This window comes from Aricia agestis, chromosome 1 (genome assembly GCF_905147365.1).
Source record: "Aricia agestis chromosome 1, ilAriAges1.1, whole genome shotgun sequence".
Taxonomy (NCBI): domain Eukaryota; kingdom Metazoa; phylum Arthropoda; class Insecta; order Lepidoptera; family Lycaenidae; genus Aricia; species Aricia agestis.
Window position 1 is genome coordinate 24746285 of NC_056406.1, and position 19438 is coordinate 24765722.

Genomic DNA, 19438 nt, shown 5'->3' on the forward strand with positions numbered 1-19438 from the left:
TCGTAGTACCTAGAAAGCAGTTCCTATCGACAAAACGTACTGTAGCTACCCCATGGGCGATGACATCAAAAAAAGATAAACATTTAAATCTATGCCTAATATTTAAATAGAAGCGTCTTAATTGTTGAAATAGCAAATAGCAATAAATTTAAAATATAAATTTCACACTAGTTTCACCAATTGTGTGCGTAGGCATAATTCGCCTGTAAATCACCGGGAAATAAAGAAGCTACCGACGTGTGCCCATGTTTATGATAATGAGGCCGAACGCGGAAGGGGTATAGGGAGACGTTTATGGTAATGAATTTTTATAGCGCGAATTAGGTTGACTTGTTTATTGCGATCAATATCAACATCGTTTTGAGTAGAGTATTAAAGGGATTTGTAGGGAGAATGTTTATTAAAATCCTAATCGTAATCTGCAGCTAACAGTACTTATCATCAGATAATTCATTAGCTTTGTCCACACTGTGCCTTTTTTTGTTCATCAAGAGCATGCGTCATACGTGAGGCATGCCCGTGACGCATGCGCTCTGACCGTATCCAAAACTTTCGCTTAGGTCTATTTTGTCTGGAATTTCTTATGACTAAATAAGCCCCACATATTCCACCCAGTAAATGATAATGTTGGCGTTGCGTTCGTTAACGCATTCAATTATTGAAAGCGCCAAACGAAAGTTGAATACAAAGAAGATGACGAAAATTGAAGACCAAAGCGCATAGTGTAGACATAGCTTAGATTGTGGACGTCACGATTCACGACTAGGTTGACTAGATATTATAACCCAATATGTGGCTCAGCCGTGTGGCTTGACTTGATCGAACGCAAAAAATAATGTAGCTCTGTCGTTTGAGTTTGCCTATGAATTAATTACTCGATGGCACAAAATATTAATGCCACATAATTTCTCTTGGCACATATATAAGTAATTCATCAAGATTCAAGGGGTGTATTATATGCACGTATAGTTTATTAATAGTACTTACTACCTCAGTGATTGCATACTGATTTCTGACTGAAGTATATACCCACCCCAACTGTCCGTTTACAGTTAATTTACACCTATAAGAACTATTTTGCTGACGAAACTTTTATGGAGACGATCAGTCTTATACAAACTTTGTAGAAAATCCATAATTCTATTCTGCATTAACCTAACTAGAGATAGAGTCAGAAGTCAGAACATGCAAAAAGAACAATGACGAAGCTCGGCTGTGTGACAGTCAAACATTGTACCTACCACAACTGTAGTGATAAAAAAACATGAGCAGTCACGTGCCGAAGCTAGTCACGGCTGCCGGCCGCCCGCATCCCAGATAACGGCTATAAATTACCTGACGGCTTTCCACGGCGCGCTGTTTTCACCTTGCCTGTGTATCGATCCCAAGGTGCTGGAAATTATGACTTATAGTTGTATCTTCTACATACTTCATGTTATGTCGATCTTTTGTTAGCTCTATAAGTTTGTCAATAAAATTAAGTTCTATGATCTTAATAAGGTTTGATATTCTAGTTTTGACCACGGAAAATTATACAGTTTAGTTAATCGATGGATTGTTCTCTGCTACGGAAAATTACGTATAGTTTGGGAGTAGGGTTGCCATCCGTCCGGATTTCCCCGGATTTGTCCTAGTGTCCGGTTGAAATCCAGACACTTTTGAAGAGAGAAATTTAACTTTTAAGTCATGCAGCAATAAACAAAAGATAAAAACTCGCTAATAGCCTGAAAATAAAAATGGGGGTCTGCTTGGAAAAGTCGAAAGCAGAAATTTTAACTTTGGTACTTTGTTTAGAGTAGTTAGGAGATAAACATACTAAAAGTCCTGACCCCTCCGAGGTGAGCTCGAGGGAGGGGGGGGGGGGGGGGGGCAAGGAAGGTCCCGTTTTTTGGTTTTTTGCTTACTCATCAAAATCGATGCTTCGTACGAAATTCTCTTCTACTGCATAATAAAAACTAATTAAATTCTCTACAACTTCGTCCTTTACACTTTGTATCTATCTCCAATCATTGCCTCGCTATGAGCTTCTAAAATTGACCGATTTTCAAAAGTGTGTTTTTTAGGGTTTCGTACCCAAAGGGTAAAAACAGGACCCTATTACTGAGACTTTGATGTCTGTCCATCTTCCTGACCGTCTGTCCGTCTGTTTGTCCGTCTGTCTGTCCGTCTGTCTGTCCTTCTGTATGTCCGTCTGTTTGTCTCCAGGCTGTAACTCAAGAACGATAATAGCTAGAGAGATGAAATTTTCAGAGATTATGTATTTCTGTTGCCACTATAACAATAAATACTAAAAACAAAGTAAATTAAATATTTTAGGGGGGCTCTCATACAACAAACTTGATATTTTTCTCATACAAAAAACAATTAAATGTTGAATATCGAACCTTTGCCTGATTTTTTCGCTTAATATCACTTTGGAGAAATTGTTTATAATTAGCAAAACTAGCGCATGGTGCAATAATAAAGGGTGTTTTTTTTTTATTGCTTAGGAAAAATATAACACCCTGTATTATTGCACCATTTGCTAGTATTGCTTATTATAAACAAATTCTCCAAGGAGACGATGTACGGTCAAACCCAGGAAAGGTTAGCAAAAAATTGCAAAAAAAAATCAAGTTTGTTGTATGAAAAATATTATAAAAAAAATATTATAAAAAAAATTTAATATTTAATTTATTTTGTTTTTAGTATTTATTATTATAGCAACAACAGAAATACATAATCTGAAAATTCAACTCTCTAGCTATTATCGTTCTTGAGTTATAGCCGGAGACAGACAGACGGACAGACAGAAGGACAGACAGACGGACAGACAAACAGATGGATAGACAGATGGACATACAGACGGTCAAGAAGACGGACAGACATTAAAGTCTCAGTATAGGGTCCCGTTTTTACCCTTTGGGTACGAAACCCTAAAAAACACACTCGGCCAATTTTAGAAGCTCATAGCGAGGCAATGATTGGAGATAGATACAAAGTGTAAAGGACAAAGTTGTAGAGAATTTAATTAACTTTTATTATGTAGTACAAGAGAATTTCGTACGAAGCACCGTTTATGATGAGTAAGCAAAAAACCAAAAAACGGGACCTTCTTTGCCCCCCCCCCCCTCCATCGAGCTCACCTTGGAGGGGTCAGGACTTTTTGTATGTTTATCTCGTAACTAGTCTAAACAAGGTACCAAAGTCAAAATTTCTGCTTTCGACTTTTCCAAGCAGAATCATTCGTTTACTAGGCTATAAGCATACACACGGTTTCTTGCGCGGACTTGAGTTAGTCAGATTTTTACAAATTCTTGTTGAAAAAGCAAAAATTGGCAAGACGTTATATGTAAATACTGTTTAAGAGGTGTCCGTGGAAATAACGACATTTCGGCTAAATGTCCGGGGAATTTTGTCGTGCCTGACCGGCAAAGGGAATTTGGGTGATGGCAACCCTATTTGGGAGATACCATGGATTTCCCGTACATTCTACACAAACTGAGTCACCAGTAAAACCACTCTATTATACTCATTCTACAAATGTTCACTTAATCAAATTCAATTGTACAAAACATATGACTTTTAAATCGCGACACCCGGCAAAGCTGATTGCGCATTTCGGATTAGTTATACCCGAAATGTGTGCGTAGGCGGGGGATGTTTGCCGACGGAATAGTTATTTGATTAACTCTCTTTCATCTACGATTATGTGGATTTGTTAAATTTCACCCTTTGTTTGAGCGTCCCTTGTGTGGAAAGGCTTATGGGGTAGTTCAATAGAGATGTAGAGATATCGGCTATCTCTCGTCACGGCCAGATTAACCTGCGACTGACTCCGATATTATGCCGAGTTCATAGATAACTTTTTGTTCATCAAGGTAAGTTCTGTTTCAAGAACTGTATTTGGCATTGGTAACATAATGACAATTAACATAGATTTAGCTAAAGTACCTAGGTAATTCGGCGGTTAGATCCTTAGTTTTTAAAGGCCGCCACTATTAACGATTACTCAACTTTAATATAATATAGATTGAAAGAAAATGCATGTAGTTAATTTTTTCTAAGCGAGGACGTAAGTAGAGTAGGTCAATATATCAATATCTGCACAAAAAGCACAGCAGTTGCAATTCACTGTATTGAATAAACAAAATTAAAACAATTCACGAAATCCATGGACAAAATACGTTGTATGAGAAAGTTCAGCTCGCAACACATGCTGCTGCCTTTGATCTCTGTGATGCCTGTTTGCTTTGAGCGAATTCACCAACATTTTATTGTAGGTACTTCGTTGTGTACGGAACTGCTTTTTAGTGTTCCGTGTCCAAAGAGTAATAACAGAATCATACGGAGTGGTGATAATTTGACAGTGTATCTACTGTATATTATATTTACTTATATATTATGTAATACATAATATTTATATTTGTAAGTCCCTCTGTCCGTACGTAGGTATTTATCCAGACGATTTTCACGGCCGCGACGTTCGTTGCCCGTAGCCGTAGGTACAATATTTTATGAGGGCATAAAAAATGTACACAAATTGATAAAATTAGACAAATATAATCTTTTCACACCATAAATCAATCGCCACATTTTCTGAATTTGCAGGACTTCAGTCTTCACTCTAGCCAGCTCTTGCTGAAAAATGTTAGTATCCTTGCATCCAATGTAGTTGGTAGTTACCTAAGTAGGTACTTAGACACCAATTATCAGACAGAACTGCAATCTACTGTACATGTGTATTCTTCAAATTAGTAGGCCGTAGACAAACAAGCAAGGTGACTTAAGGTAAGCTTCCCAGTGATAACGCAGGAGTCGCTAAGTAGCCAAGTTACGCTTTTGAGTTGCAGGCTCCTTGACAACACGCACCCAAACAAATAAACTTAAACATCACTAACACCACACAGGTGTCATGTATACACAGACTACAGTCCTAGTCAAGACTCAAGATAAGTCTAATAAAACATATTTACAACAATTAATAAATAAATGTTTGAAGTGAAACTTCTTTATGCACGCTTGACTTGGAAAGAAATCTGGTGAAAGCCATCACTTCTTGATCCCTCCTATGAAAATATCGCTTAGGCCACGGCCTACTCGATTTCGTGAGGTCATTCACGATCACGAACAACTCGATTTTTTTTTCTTCTATTATGGCAACTTGACACAAAGGATGCGTATAACAACTCGATTTGCAGAATCTTCTAAATTCTAGAACGAATACCAAAATGAAACAAAATAACGCGAAGAACATCAAGAAGCTTTGTGAATTCCATCAAGAAGCTTTATGATTACGTGAAAAGTTTTTTAAATCGGAAACTAACAAATAAACCAGTCTACGCGTTTTACGATACCTACCGCTGTAATCTGAAGTATTTTTAATTTGACTAGAGATCGCCCAATGGTCGAAATTCGACCTAACTTGCAACGACATTAGGACTACTACCTATATTTTGTAAAAAATATTGACTTCATCATAGTTTTTTTCAATTCAATTTATCTCTGGGACTCAGCTGATCTCAGACTGGCCGTTTAAGCATTGTCTAATAGTATCTTAAAATTAAATAAAAAAAACAATAGTCCATTTTCAATTTGTCAACTTGTTGTCAGCAGACTTCAACCATAAATAAAAGAGTATAATTCACTCAAAAATCTGTCATTTTTCCTAGTAGTAGTGTCGTAGTGTGTGTAACGTTTTATTTGTTAAAAATATATATGATAAAAACATAATTTTAAAATAATATTAGCTCGATGCACTCCTTCACCATATTAACTATAACTGTGCGAAATTTCATGCACCTGCGTTTCCCCATTTTTCGTAAAAAGGGCTACAAAGTTTTTCTCTCACGTATTAATATATAGATTACGTTAATGAACAAAAAAATGATATTTTGTTCAATACCTAGGTACAATATTCTAAGTACATTTAATATTTAAAGTGAATAAAATTGTTTTATTATAATTTCACTTCAGTTGTGTGGCCTAAAGTACTCTATTTTTTTTAAACTTTACATAATATAGTACTGGGGTAATAGGTACCTACTTTCAAAATAATCTATATGGGAAAACTAAAACATAGGACATTAACACCGCGACGCAAATCCTCGCCCACATAATATGATTGGGCAGCATAATTTCCGTTGCGGAATCAATTGACGCCAAACAAAAACACCACCGGCTCCCCTGCGGAAGTCGGCCATTCGCCAAATTGATTGGTCCCGTACAAGATGTATTACTTGTGCCCCTCCTTATCAGAATTAAGATACCAGACATGCAATTGCATACTTTTCGTGATCATTCATTCATGTTTGTTGATGGCTGATCCGGCACACAGTTGTTTTTCCAACTACGGTGCGTATAGTATACTTGAGCTCATTATTATTGTACGAGCGCCAGCACGTACTTTACTGATTCTACATTTCCCTGTAGTGTACGGCACAGTGCACACTCTCGGGCACATGCGAAGCTAATAGACATAATATATGATATAGGTATACAGTTTGAGTGCAAAGTCCCAAAATAAAGACTTGATTTTCAGCTGCCTGAAAAAAACACTAATTCCAAAATTAGCATTTCAATTTTCATCGCATGACTTGGCTGTACGCTTATAAATTTTCCCATGAATAGTAGGTACTTGCTAGAGTCAATGACATTAAATTATGAATATTCTAATACGTATTTGCTATTAAAAACGGACAGTCATACGGGTCACCTGAAAACTACAGACCTGTGTAGTGTGTACCCTCATACACCTGCTTAGTGCTTGTTCCAAGAGTTGTTAACTTCTAACGTTTTAACACAGGTTTTAAAAGTAACGTAATCAGGACCAGAGTTCTTTTATTTAACTGGTAAACTCTCAAATGACTGTAATCACACAAATCTTCTTGATCTTGTATTTGTAACGTAAAATTGTTTTTTCCAGTTTTGATCTACTATGTTATAAAATTCGTGGGATTTTTTTAAATTTTGGTAGATTAAAATGTTGTTACGTAAGAATAATACAATTAATACATTGCAGGCAGAGTAGACAGAATGATATGTCTATTGTGTTGCAGGTGACTATATCTACAGGGTGTGACAAAACTGAGTGATAATACTTTAGGGTGTGTATATTATGTTCCTTGTAGAGAGTTCACTGTGAAAGAAGCAGCGCTGAAACACCAACTTTTTTTTCACTTTTGTGTGGGAAATCACGTGAGTCGTGACGCTGGAGCGCTTTCTAATACAAATGTGAAAAACAAAATTGGTCTTTCAGCGCTGCTACTTTCACAGTGAGCTCCCTACAAGGAACATAATGTACACACCATAAAGTATTATCACTTAGTTTCTTTACACTCTATATAGCATTGAAATTTCTTCATGATGCTCCGCAGTCCGCTGGCAATATTTTTGGCACGCTCGGGATAAGAGCATAAAGGCCTGTCTTATTTGACCTGAAAAGCTATCCTAAGTTTAATCTTAGTCTCTAGCGGTACACTGGTAGGCTGGGTACCTAGTGTTACGCTAGAGACAACGATTAAATTGGTTGTTTTTTTTGCTAAGGCATTAGATAAGTACTTTGCTTCATATTTGCAAGGAAGCACAGTACTATACTAACTATAAAGTAAGTATAATGTGTTCGCTGACGCCCAGCCCTCACTAATTTTCTCGCACATGAACAACTTGCGTCCCCCCACTACGGCGGAAGCTGTTAATTTGCCGAATTGTTTACAATTTATTTTCCTTGATTAAAGGAAACTAATATAAGTAAATTACATAAATATAATAAAGCAGCTATCTTACTTATTGATCAAATATTACCTATATGTGTTATCGTGTCTTATTTTTCCTTCGCATGATATGCAACTTCTTGTTCCTTGATTGCAAATACGGATCTGAAGTTTGTTTAGTCTGCATTTTCTGTTTGTATTTTTTTTTTTATTTCTTCGGAAAACTTACAGCTATTATCATAAATTAACTTGACTAAATAGTAACTATAAGCCATTTAAAAGTTTTCGCAAATAGTTCAAAAATGTAAGTGCACAAAAAGTAACAGAGAAAAAACTTATTTTTTTTTATATATATACATACACATATACACATACACGTACATACATACATATACAATGTGTAACAAAAACAAGTGATAATACTTTAGGGTGTGTACGTGTTCCTTATAGAGAGTTCACTGTGAAAGTAGCAGCACTGAAGGACCAAATTTTTTTTTCACTTTTGTATGGGCAAGGGCCCGAGCGTCACGAGTTTCCCCATACAAAAGTGAAAAAAAAATTTGGTCTTTCAGCGCTGCTACTTTCTCAGTGAACTCTCTATAAGGAACACATACCCACCCTAAAGTATTATCACTTATTTTTGTTACACCTTGTATATATATATATATATTATTTTTTCACATTGCGTTCACTAATCATGGTTTAAGCAATTTAATAAAAAGGTAGTCGATATTCGTGTGAGTATGTATAATGTTAATAAACTTAGTCTACACTTATCACTAGTTAAAAACTAAACTGGATTAGTATCTAGATTCTAGTTTAGTGACAAATTATCAGCTTTGAAAAAACGAGCTAGTTACCGACCGTCTAATCTTATAAGGCTTAGTAGAAAATATGTCAAAGGAAGGATTTATTTTTAAAAACTCATTAAGTTGAGAACTAGCTTGGGCTAGTAAGTATTAAAGGTAGGTACATCTATTGGAACGAAATTTCTAAAATACTTGGTGGGGATACTAAAATTTAATTTCTCTAACAAATATGTGCTGTCAATGTTACTATTGATAATTTTAACTAAGTAGGAAAGATCAGTTATATTTCGTCTAAGTTTCAATGGTAAAAAGTGGAAATGTCTACATCTTTCTTCATAATTGGATAAATAATAATTACTTCTAAACTGTAGGTATCGTAGAAAACATATAGTATATATAATATACTAACCGGCTTATATGAACACATCTGCGTTTATCAAAATTCCTTCACTACTGTCAACTAATTTATGTATTCTGTGCTACTGTGGCTTTTATAATAATAATATAATGTGATTATAGAACAAAAGAAAGAAACCTCTTTATAAAGCAAAAAAAATGCCATAAACGGTTTCGTCGTGTGCGCGTGAGTTGCGCAACAGTCCCATGGCGGCCCGCATCTCTCACCCCACTCAATTGAAAACTGCACGATGGAAATAGGTAAGTAGGTAGCTACAGAAACGTTAGTTTAGTATAAGTGTAGTAATTTGAGTTTTGCAATAGTAATTGTGACTTTGTTAGTACTTGAAGCGTTTTTATATCTATTGGTTTGGAATTATCAACGATGAAAGTGATGTTATTATGATCGGAAGATACTAAATAATAAGTTGGTATACCTACTTATTATTGTAATAAAACTAACGAAAAATTGTATAGTCTTCGACAGAGGAAGGTCTTTTTTTTTAATGAAATAAGGGGGCAAACGAGCAAACGGGTCACCTGATGGAAAGCAACATCCGTCGCCCATGGACACTCGCAGCATCAGAAGAGCTGCAAGTGCGTTGCCGGCCTTTTAAGAGGGAATAGGGTAATAGGAGAGGGAAGGGAAGGGAATAGGGGAGGACAGAGAAGGGAATAGGGTAGGGGTTAGGGGATTGGGCCTCCGGTAAACTCACTCACTCGGCGAAACACAGCGCAAGCGCTGTTTCACGCCGGCCCTTTCGTGCCGAAGCATGGCTCTCCCACGTCTTTCTAAGTCTATACATTTTTTTGTTTCCATAATCACAAAAGTACCTAGCTTGTATAGCTGATCATAAATCATTATATAGGTAGGAGTTGTAAGCAAAGGTGAATAATTAATCACTAAGTTTGCTGACCGAATATAATGGGGAAATTAAATTTTGAACCTAACTTAAGTTACCACGGGGATACCATCGCGTCGCTCTCAGAGACATTTTTCAATAACTAATGAAACAGATAACATACCTAATATGGAGCTTATACCAAAATCTTCATTAAATTAACTTTAAGTTAAGTTAAGAATCATTAAAAGTGTCTTAGTGCTGTCGAACTAGTCACACAAAATACGTAGGTGGTCTACCTAAATAGTAAATAATGTAGCTCTCTACTATCGGGTGCTATCGGCTCTACAATTTTCCTCGCTCATATTATCTGTGCTATAGTTGAGTAAAATATTTTATATTCATATTCATAAAGAAATATTTGAAATATTTGCTTCAAAAGTGGTACATTTTGATGTTAGTTATGAATTTTGATTGTCTTTCCATGAGCACACTTTTCACTAATAGCTTATAGCATGCAAATTCTTATTTGGTATTCTAATTATGGAGTCATGTTCAACCTCAAACCGACTTTCAAAATCGATACTTACATACATATTATCCCGTTATATGTCACTGAAATCGCATCATGAATTCGCTGAAAATGTAAAGTTGTAATCGCTCATCTTTGATTGGCTACAGCAGACCCGCACGCGATTGGTCGATTCATTTATGGAGGCGGGGTCTGGGAAGCCCCCGTTACGGGATTGGCGGGCTAACCCCCCACCTTAACCCTGCAGCGGGACAAATCATCCCCGTGTTTATTTTTGTTGTTAAAGTCAGTGAGGTATGAGCCTTCGGTGTATAAACAACGATACAGGATTATAATTGTTGTTGTGCAGTGTTTTGTGTTGTGGAGACGTGCTAGTGTCGCCCGCTTTCGGAGATGGTGATCCTGTAAGTACCTACCTGTACTTACTTATTTTGATTAAATTTTTATATTAGGTCTTAATTTTTTAGTTAATAAGAAAATATAGGCAATATCTGAGTCAGGTAAAATATATTGACTGTTATCTTATTAGTTATTACTATACCTACTAGTCTATAGTAAGCAACAGTCAAAATTATCAGTACTTATTCGGTAGCTAGGTATGTAGACATAATTCTAAAAGTAATTAAAAACTAGATTTATTTATCAAGAAAGTTATGCAAAAGTACAGAGTCAAAAATTAAGTGAAACCAAACAAAACAGTCTACTAATTTTGAGATTGATTATGAAATGTAGAGACAGTATTGATCTTCTCCTTTTAATTATTCAACGATTTACATTGTTTTGGATAATATACTTTGTTTACTATCTAACCCTTATCATTATTGGTATCTACTTAATATTATGTTCGTCATTCACTCTTTAGCCAAGCGCAGCCTCTACATTTCACTAGGAAAAATTTTGTGAAAAAAATATAATATTTAATGAGTAAATATTATGATATTATGATGGAAAGCTAGAACATATTCACAATGTGATAACAACAACTAAACAATTTAGGTAATCCTAATTCACAGAATAAAAAATAATTTAATTAACTACTTAAGTTAGAAAGAGCCAGATTAAAAGTAAGTAGTACAAAAAAATTAAAACTACTTAGTTTTGAAATAAGCTCATAGAGGGTGCAGAGATAATATAATAGATATTATAGTAATATCTAAATATTTAAATTTAAGTATTTCGTCGAACAGAAACGTCGAGAAAAAAATTTGGACAAAAATCAAAATTCGTAAGTGATAAAAGCTTAATAACTAAGCATAGTTTGTTTTGCGAAATAATAATTTTAAATGGAAATGAAAACGTCTTTTCCTTATTTCATACATTAAAAATGTCTTACTATTCCTATATTTTTTATAAGTTCTTATTTATAAGTATGATCTACATAACTAGGTATCACCAACTTAGGCTCTACCTTTTACTGCATTCCTTAATAATTTTTTTATGAAATAAGGGGGCAAACGAGCAAACGGGTCACCTGATGGAAAGCAACTTCCGTCGCCCATGGACACTCGCAGCATCAGAAGAGCTGCAGGTGCGTTGCCGGCCTTTTAAGAGGGAATAGGCTAATAGGGGAGTTTAGGGAAGGGAAGGGAATAGGGGAGGGTAGGGAAGGGAATGGGGTAGGGGATTGGGCCTCCGGTAAACTCACTCACTCGGCGAAACACAGCGCAAGCGCTGTTTCACGCCGGTTTTCTGTGAGAACGTGGTATTTCTTCGGTCGAGCCGGCCCATTCGTGCCGAAGCATGGCTCTCCCATGTTTTAAATAGTATGATCGTACTATATGATCGTTATCCAAAGATTTAAATCGTATGATCGTACCATTTAAATCTACGCCTGCACCCTACATATTTAATGACTCTCTAATAATAATTATAATATTGAAAAGAATTGTGTGTATTTTTTAATAATACTCCTATTTACCTAAATAGTACAGTTACATATTACTGTGTGAACTATCAACCGTTACCCACTACGGTTACCCAGGCAGGTAACGCCTCCGTGGTCTAGTGGTTAGAAGTAGACTCCGGAGGTCGTGGGTTCGAATCCCGCGTTGGAAACATGTTATTTCCAAGTTTGGTTAGGACAATGCAGGCTTATCACCTGATTGTCTGACAAGTAAGATGGTCCATGCGTCGGATGGGCATGTAAAAAGTCGGTCCTGCGCCTGATCTCTCACCGGTCGTGTCGGTCTTCCGTCCCACTGGGTTATGAGAGTAAAGGGATAGAGAGTGCTCTTGTGTACTGCGCACACACTTGGGCGCTATAAAATTACTGCTGCGTACCTGGTCTGGTTTCAATGAAACCGGCCGCCGTCACCGAAACCGGTGTGGGGAGTATTATTATTATTATTACCCAGGCAGATACTATACTAATGTAAAACCAAAGTTAATAAATCTAATAGAGCAAGAATAGAAATATATTAATAATAACACTACAAAATCGTGTACCAGTTATCAAGGGCGTCGCCAGCCGATGGCGCAGGGGGGGCAAGTTGACTTTACCTACTACAATTCATACTTTTCTCATTCTCTATAAATGAAAAAAGTAGGTATGAATTGTAGGTAAAGTCGACAGCACATGAAGCTTTTCACTTGTACTACGAGCCTTACATCTATTACCAGATTTTAATATTATAGTGGTCGTTGTTTGCATTATATTTGGCAACTTTTTTAGAATTTCGGGGGGGGGGGGCAGTTGCCCCTCCCTGCCCCCCCTTGGCGACGCCCTTGCCAGTTATGATTAATGATGGAAACGAAAATGACGGGGCTGTACAGACACACAAACGTATTCAATTTAAATTAATTCCGGAGCGGAGGGTTGAGGCGTTAGGGAAGGTCAATTAACACAATAGTAAGTTTACGCCGCTAGTTGCACTTGATGGTGTTACAATGAACAACTTATTATTGGTATTTTCTACTAAATCATGAGCATTACCTACCTATTATATTTAAACGAGTACATCGTCCTTTTAAAAGGGTTATAGTAGATTGTGTTATGTGTAGGTAGGTACCAAATCATGGGCTTCATTTTAAAAATCTTACATTTTTACCTTTGGTGCGGTTGTTTTCTTTCCTTAATTTAAAGGAGTTTAAGTGAATAAGAAAAGAAGGAAATGTGTTTTAAACAGATATAAAATCTCTTGCTTGAAGCGTACCTAGTCTTAATAATTGTTATATCTAACAATTATTAAGACTACAAAGATACCGTTAATCGCTATAACATAATATTAAAAAAATCTAAATCCTGAAAACATAAATTTTGTTTAAAATTAATTCAGAAATATTTTATTTACTTACCAAAAATTATTTTACATGTGATTGTTGGATCCCCACACAACCTGTCCTGTGGGGAAAACAGAAATAAAACAATTTTTTATTTCATTTTATTCCTATTGGCTCAACTTAGCTGTTACCTATATAATTATTAAGAAGATCGTCGACCAAATTCCTACCTTATTATTTATTTATTATTATACTTACTTACAGGCAAAGGGCTTAGCATCGTTAAATAAAATATAATCTAGCCTTTGAGCTTTGCGACTGTCTGATAACTCTTGTTGTAGGTATTTGTTGAATTTAACCGAGTCTATATTATATAACCTGTTATAACTAGGTACATATTTACATAATTACCTACTTAAATCAAAATTCGTAGTAAGTAATAATTTTAAGTAGATAACTCTTCCGCTAATCTTATTGACTAATTGCAAAACCTATAGTAGGTAATCTTATTTGCCAGTTACAATTCTCAGTTAAAATCGTAAAAAAGTTCAGAAGCGGTCCGTATCTTCCACAAAGCAGTTTATCCAATTAAGCGAGCCCCCGAAGACGGCAATTGGCTTAATGGAATACGAGGGGGAGCTTTCTTAACGTAACTCATTCTAACATGCTCTAACGTTTGTATCTGGTATGAATATCATCAAATTCCGATACAGGAAAAGGTTTTTAGGGCGATATAAAGATACCTATCTACTCATGAGTTCAAGACAGTTACTTTATAAAGAATTGTGTTAATTTTTATTTATAAAATACGGGGGCAAATACGAGCAAACGGGTCACCTGATCAAAGGCAACTACCGTCGCCCATAGACACTCGCAACATTAGAAGAGCTGCACTCTGCAGGTGTATTACCGGCATATTTTTTGGCTTAGTTAGTCAGATTTGTTGACTGAGGCTTAATTCATCAAGCCCCATAAGTTCACCGGTGACCGAGACACAATAGAAATTCTATTGTGTCTCGTTTTTCCACGATCGACGGGTTAGTGTTAAAGTTAGTTTTTCTATTTCCAAGATACTTCACAAATTTTGCACAGCATTTCATATCTGTCGTTCTACGTACCTAACTACCGATCCTATAGAATCCGGTCAAAATATCTGTAGACCTGGTTTTATGACGTCATTCCGACACGGCCTTGTTCACGCATTAGCAGCTGTGTCTACAGATATTGTAAAGTTTCTAGAACTTAGGCAAATAAAGATAACAACGATATCCCATATCTCTACTAAGTGTATCACCCCCAGAACCCGTCGCGCGGACATGTCAGACGGGCCGGCCGAGTGGGACATCAACGACGCGACGGTGCCCCGGATAACCAGCTTCGACCAGTTCGGCGAGTGGTGCGACGGCCACGTGCGCCGCGTCTACCCGCCCGCCTGCGAGGAGGCCCGCCGACACGCCTCCGGCTGGGCCATGAGGAACACCAACAACCACAACGCCCTGATCCTCAAGAAGAGCTGCCTAGGAGTGCTGATATGCTCCCTCCGGTGTCGCTTACCCGACGGCTCCAGGGTGCATTTGAGGCCGGCGATATGTGATAAAGCCAGAAAAAAGCAGCAAGGTAAAGAACTATTTTCTTGAAGAACATTTTTACATTAGCTACCATAAGCTTTTAGTAATGCAGTGTACATACATCATCGTTATCACTTTATTATTAATCTTCTGTCTACTATCGAAACTTACCTATTGTTATACTTTTCTGCAGGTAAACCATGTCCAAATCGACCGTGTAAAGGCAGACTCGAGGTCCAACCGTGCAGAGGCCATTGCGGCTACCCCGTCACACACTTCTGGCGGCACACGGACCAGGCCATATTCTTCCAGGCCAAGGGCTCCCACGACCACCCGAGGCCGGAAGCGAAAGGAGCTAGCGAAGTGCGAAGATCTCTCGGAGCGGGGAAGAGAGTCCGAGGCCTGGCTCTGCTCCTAGCGAGAGAGACGACCTTAGACGAAAAGATGCTGCAAGCGAAGCCCGACAGACAAATATCACAGAAATTCAACGTACACGTCCAACCGCCGCCGCTCATACACGATAACCAAAGAGGTAAATATTTCGTAGCATTATGTTGTTGTACATGCCAAAAATAACGATGTTTAAAAACTTCTTAACAGTCCAATGTTTACCAAATAACAAAACATTAATCTATCATCTCTGCGGACTGCGACTTATTGAAATGAAATGAGACAGCGAAGATCTGTTTTATCCATCGAGTGCTAACACGTTTCTTCTATTCCAGGTCTAACCTGCACCTGCGGGCCGTTCGAATGCACGTGCCGGTGGCGCGACCCGCAGGCGATGGAGGCGTACCCAGCGCCCGCGTGGACGCCCACCGAACTCGACTACGCCTATCCGCCGCCCCCGCAGCCCGCCAACCCCACCCCCCTCTACGACCCCGCGCTGCCCGGCGACGACATCTTCCACCCGGAGGAGATATTCCAGCTCGACCAGCCCATCCGGCTGGACTTCCCCGGGGAGGAGAGCACGATGGACTCCCAGCCGACCTTCGCGGAGCTGAGCTGCGAGAACTCCCGACCCGAGGAGTCGTACTGGTACGAGTGGCAGCGGGCGCCGGCCGAGTCGGAGTCGAGTGCCACCGCGTCCCCCGAGCTGCTGGGGAGCGGCTACCACCAGGCGGACGCGTACGGGCAGCAGACGTTCGCGGCGCAGGGCTACTACCCCGAGGAGGCGCAGTACTACCCGAGCGAGATGCGCGACCCCTCCCCGGCCGCCGCGCCGGACCACAGGTACTACCAGCGGTACCAGGACTGCGCCCAGACCGACGTCGACGCGCAGGGCTGGGGATACGCGGACTGCGGCTTCCCGCAGACCATGAGCGACTGCAAGCAGTACTATAGTGTCCAGCAGAGCCCCGAGGACGCCTTCGGCGCGCTGTTATAATATTGAGTTGTTGATAGTCAAATGTAAATTGTAAATAAACGTTATTATAATTAAGATAAATAAAGATTGTTTCTCTATTATTATCTCTTTTGTATTACCATCCGATATGTATAAGGTAGGAACTAGGATAGGTTTGAACGTTTGTTATCGAGCTACAACAGGTTCTATGACAAATAAAAAACTGAATTACAAAATCATTTTTATTTATTGTATATAAAAATTACATTAAAATTGTCAATTTATATTTACTAGAGACAAAATTGGTCACTACAAAATAGTCCATAAAGCGAATCACACTGTTACATAATATTTATGATGCACTTGAAATCGCAAATCTAACACTCCAACTTGTGACCTGAAATATCATCTGCTCCCATTAATAATTACTTAATTTGTTGCAGTAAAACATAATAATTATATTTCGCGATTAAAGTTATAAAAAATATCGTTAGTTTTGTTAGGGGCACATTTTTTTGTAAGAGCAGCGCCATCTTTATTTCAATTGATAAATAATTCTAACACGTTCTCTTTTAAGAAAAACAAAATCGGCTCCATATAATTGAATCATAACATAAGCACCGTTTAACTTGATAATGTTAAATCATTAATGCGAGTAGACGATACCTAGTCACAGACATCAGTTAAACCTTGCGTCCAGCGCAATACCTGCCGACAGCTCAACTCCACGCATGCTTTATAAACTATCCGTTATGTGATTTCGGCGACTATAACAATTTATTTACAGTAACAATATGCTCCTCTAACGTTTACGCGACCTACTCAATTATAAACAACCATGCGGTATCTTTACAGCCAACACGTGCCCCGGAGCGAGTCCCAGCGACTCGTAACACAGATTATACGGATGTACGGCGCCATCTATTGTAGAGGCAGTCGAACCGATACTCCGTTTAACGTGCAGCTGCGAGACTCGACTCGCACCGGAGCACTACACCTTTTAAGGAGTGAGCACACTGAGACGGGCCGTGCCGGGGCTCAGCGTGCTGGGGCTCATCACAAAAATCCGCCTCCATACAATTTGTATGGAAGCGGAAATCCGCTGCGCCTCTACACAGTGTGCGATACGCGCATCCGCTTCCATACAAATTGTATGGAGGCAGATTTTTGCTATGAGCCCCGGCACGCTGAGCCCCAGCACGGCCCGTCTCAGTGTGCTCACTCCTTTAGCGAACATTCGGCGAAACATCGCAAGCTATCCGACCACGACTAATATCGGCCCGCAACAACTTACACGGACTTACGAACTAGAACAATTTTCGTGATTTACGCACTTAATAATAGGCCCTATTCGCTAGATCAATGCTGCCAACGTGGGAGCGGAGCGAGGAGAGCACAGCGCACTATCACAGCGAGCCTCGAACATTCCGACGAGCCGGCTCTCGTATCTACTTTACGGCGAAGTCTTCAACTTCAAATAAGGCCACGAACAAATTTGAACACGAAGCATGCCCTCATTAAAACACTATTTGCGCTTCTATCAGCGAATGTAGCGCTCGGCTTGCTGCGCGTTCCGGTCGTGCGGCGGTATAACCCCTTCGCAGAATTATTATCACAGTGCAGGGTCTAGGGCCGCACCGGAACACGTCCCAAGCGAGCAAAAATGGACGAACCTTTAAAATATCGACGATTCCTCGTCTGATCTGTGACGACGACGAGGCTTAGAACGATACAGACACGTCTTTATTTTCAAGGTTCGTCCGGTGAGTAAAACGGACGCAAGAGTGTGCTTCGATCGACAAAATTCTAGAAGACTGCGAAATTCGAACTTTTAATTTGACAAACCTACATCTATAGTGACAAAGTATAATTAGGAGTAAAAATTGAAGCGAGATCGTTTGTTTAAGCGTCATTCAGCTTGGACTGAAAGAGTAAACCGGAGCTCTAGCGACCGTCTCCCTTACACCCTGCGGCGAATTTCTTCGCGTTTTGATGAATTGAGTATCGCTTGCCTCTTTCAACCGCATACTAGGATAATACTCTCGTTCCATTGCGTAACTAAGAAAATGAAACAGCATCATCACAGCGAGGAAGAAAGAGAAGAGCGATAGGTCATTGTATACAAGTTTCTCCATGATTCGTAACCGTACATTAGTGTTGGAGACGATCACTGCGTTATCACTATGACTTAGGACAAGATTAAAGACAAACTCCACGAAAGCGCTACCTAGAGTCGTATCAGACACATAGAAGGTGTATACTCTTCGTACACTAAATACAACAATATCTATGGTCGAACTAATCCAATAGTTATAGCGAATATTGACTTTGTGCTATCCAAATTATAGAATATCGTATTTTATCATTTATCATAGAAATTCAATCATAATAAAAACGTAATATAACAATCTGTGTATTCACATAGCTTTGCAGTTTCCCTGAGAAACATGATATACGGTTTACAATAATTATATTATGTATTGCACAATAATGTTATATATGCAAGATTTCCGTTTCTAGGTAAACTGTCACATATATTGTATAGGAATAGAATAAAATAATATGAAAAATAAAACATTTTGATGACTAAATGAATTTGTACTGATAAAATAATCACTGCTCAATTGATTAATTCGAGTAAAGACTAATAAACCTCTACATATAGATAGTCTATACAGACGGACAAGCGGGCGACGAAGTCGATATAGACAGAGACGATAAATAGTCCCACTGTTAAATGCACGTCGATACCACGCGTGGGACAAGTGGGATAACAGAAGTGGGACACCACTCCACTTTTCGATTGTAAAAATAATCGAAACGAGTGAAATAATTGTGATTATAAATATGTTGAACTATGATATATCTGTTAGTTTCGTTTTAAAACAATGTTACATACATGTTAATATTAATTTTAGTAAATATCGAAATATGTTAAATGGTAAAATGATATAAGTCGTGTGACAATCGTTAACATTATTAATAATTGTAATAATAATATAAAATATTGTTAATATTAGCATTCCATGTCTTTTG

At 38.3% G+C, this 19438-nt stretch overlaps 1 protein-coding gene across 1 annotated transcript; it reads left to right on the plus strand.

Moving 5' to 3' along the window:
* The first annotated feature begins 10569 nt into the window (after window positions 1–10569).
* On the plus strand, window positions 10570–16444 carry LOC121729826 (transcription factor glial cells missing 2-like). Its single transcript, XM_042118501.1, has 4 exons — window positions 10570–10674; window positions 14790–15106; window positions 15251–15589; window positions 15783–16444. Exons 1-4 carry the CDS (start codon window positions 10664–10666, stop codon window positions 16442–16444), a joined length of 1329 nt encoding a protein of 442 aa, XP_041974435.1. The 5' UTR covers window positions 10570–10663.
* Window positions 16445–19438: the final 2994 nt, after the last annotated feature.

Bases quoted from the DNA above. Each gene is read 5' to 3' on its own strand.
- LOC121729826 (XM_042118501.1), top strand. The intron at 15,107-15,250 runs GTAAAGAACTAT...ACTTTTCTGCAG, and splicing joins AGCCAGAAAAAAGCAGCAAG to GTAAACCATGTCCAAATCGA. The intron at 15,590-15,782 runs GTAAATATTTCG...CTTCTATTCCAG, and splicing joins CATACACGATAACCAAAGAG to GTCTAACCTGCACCTGCGGG.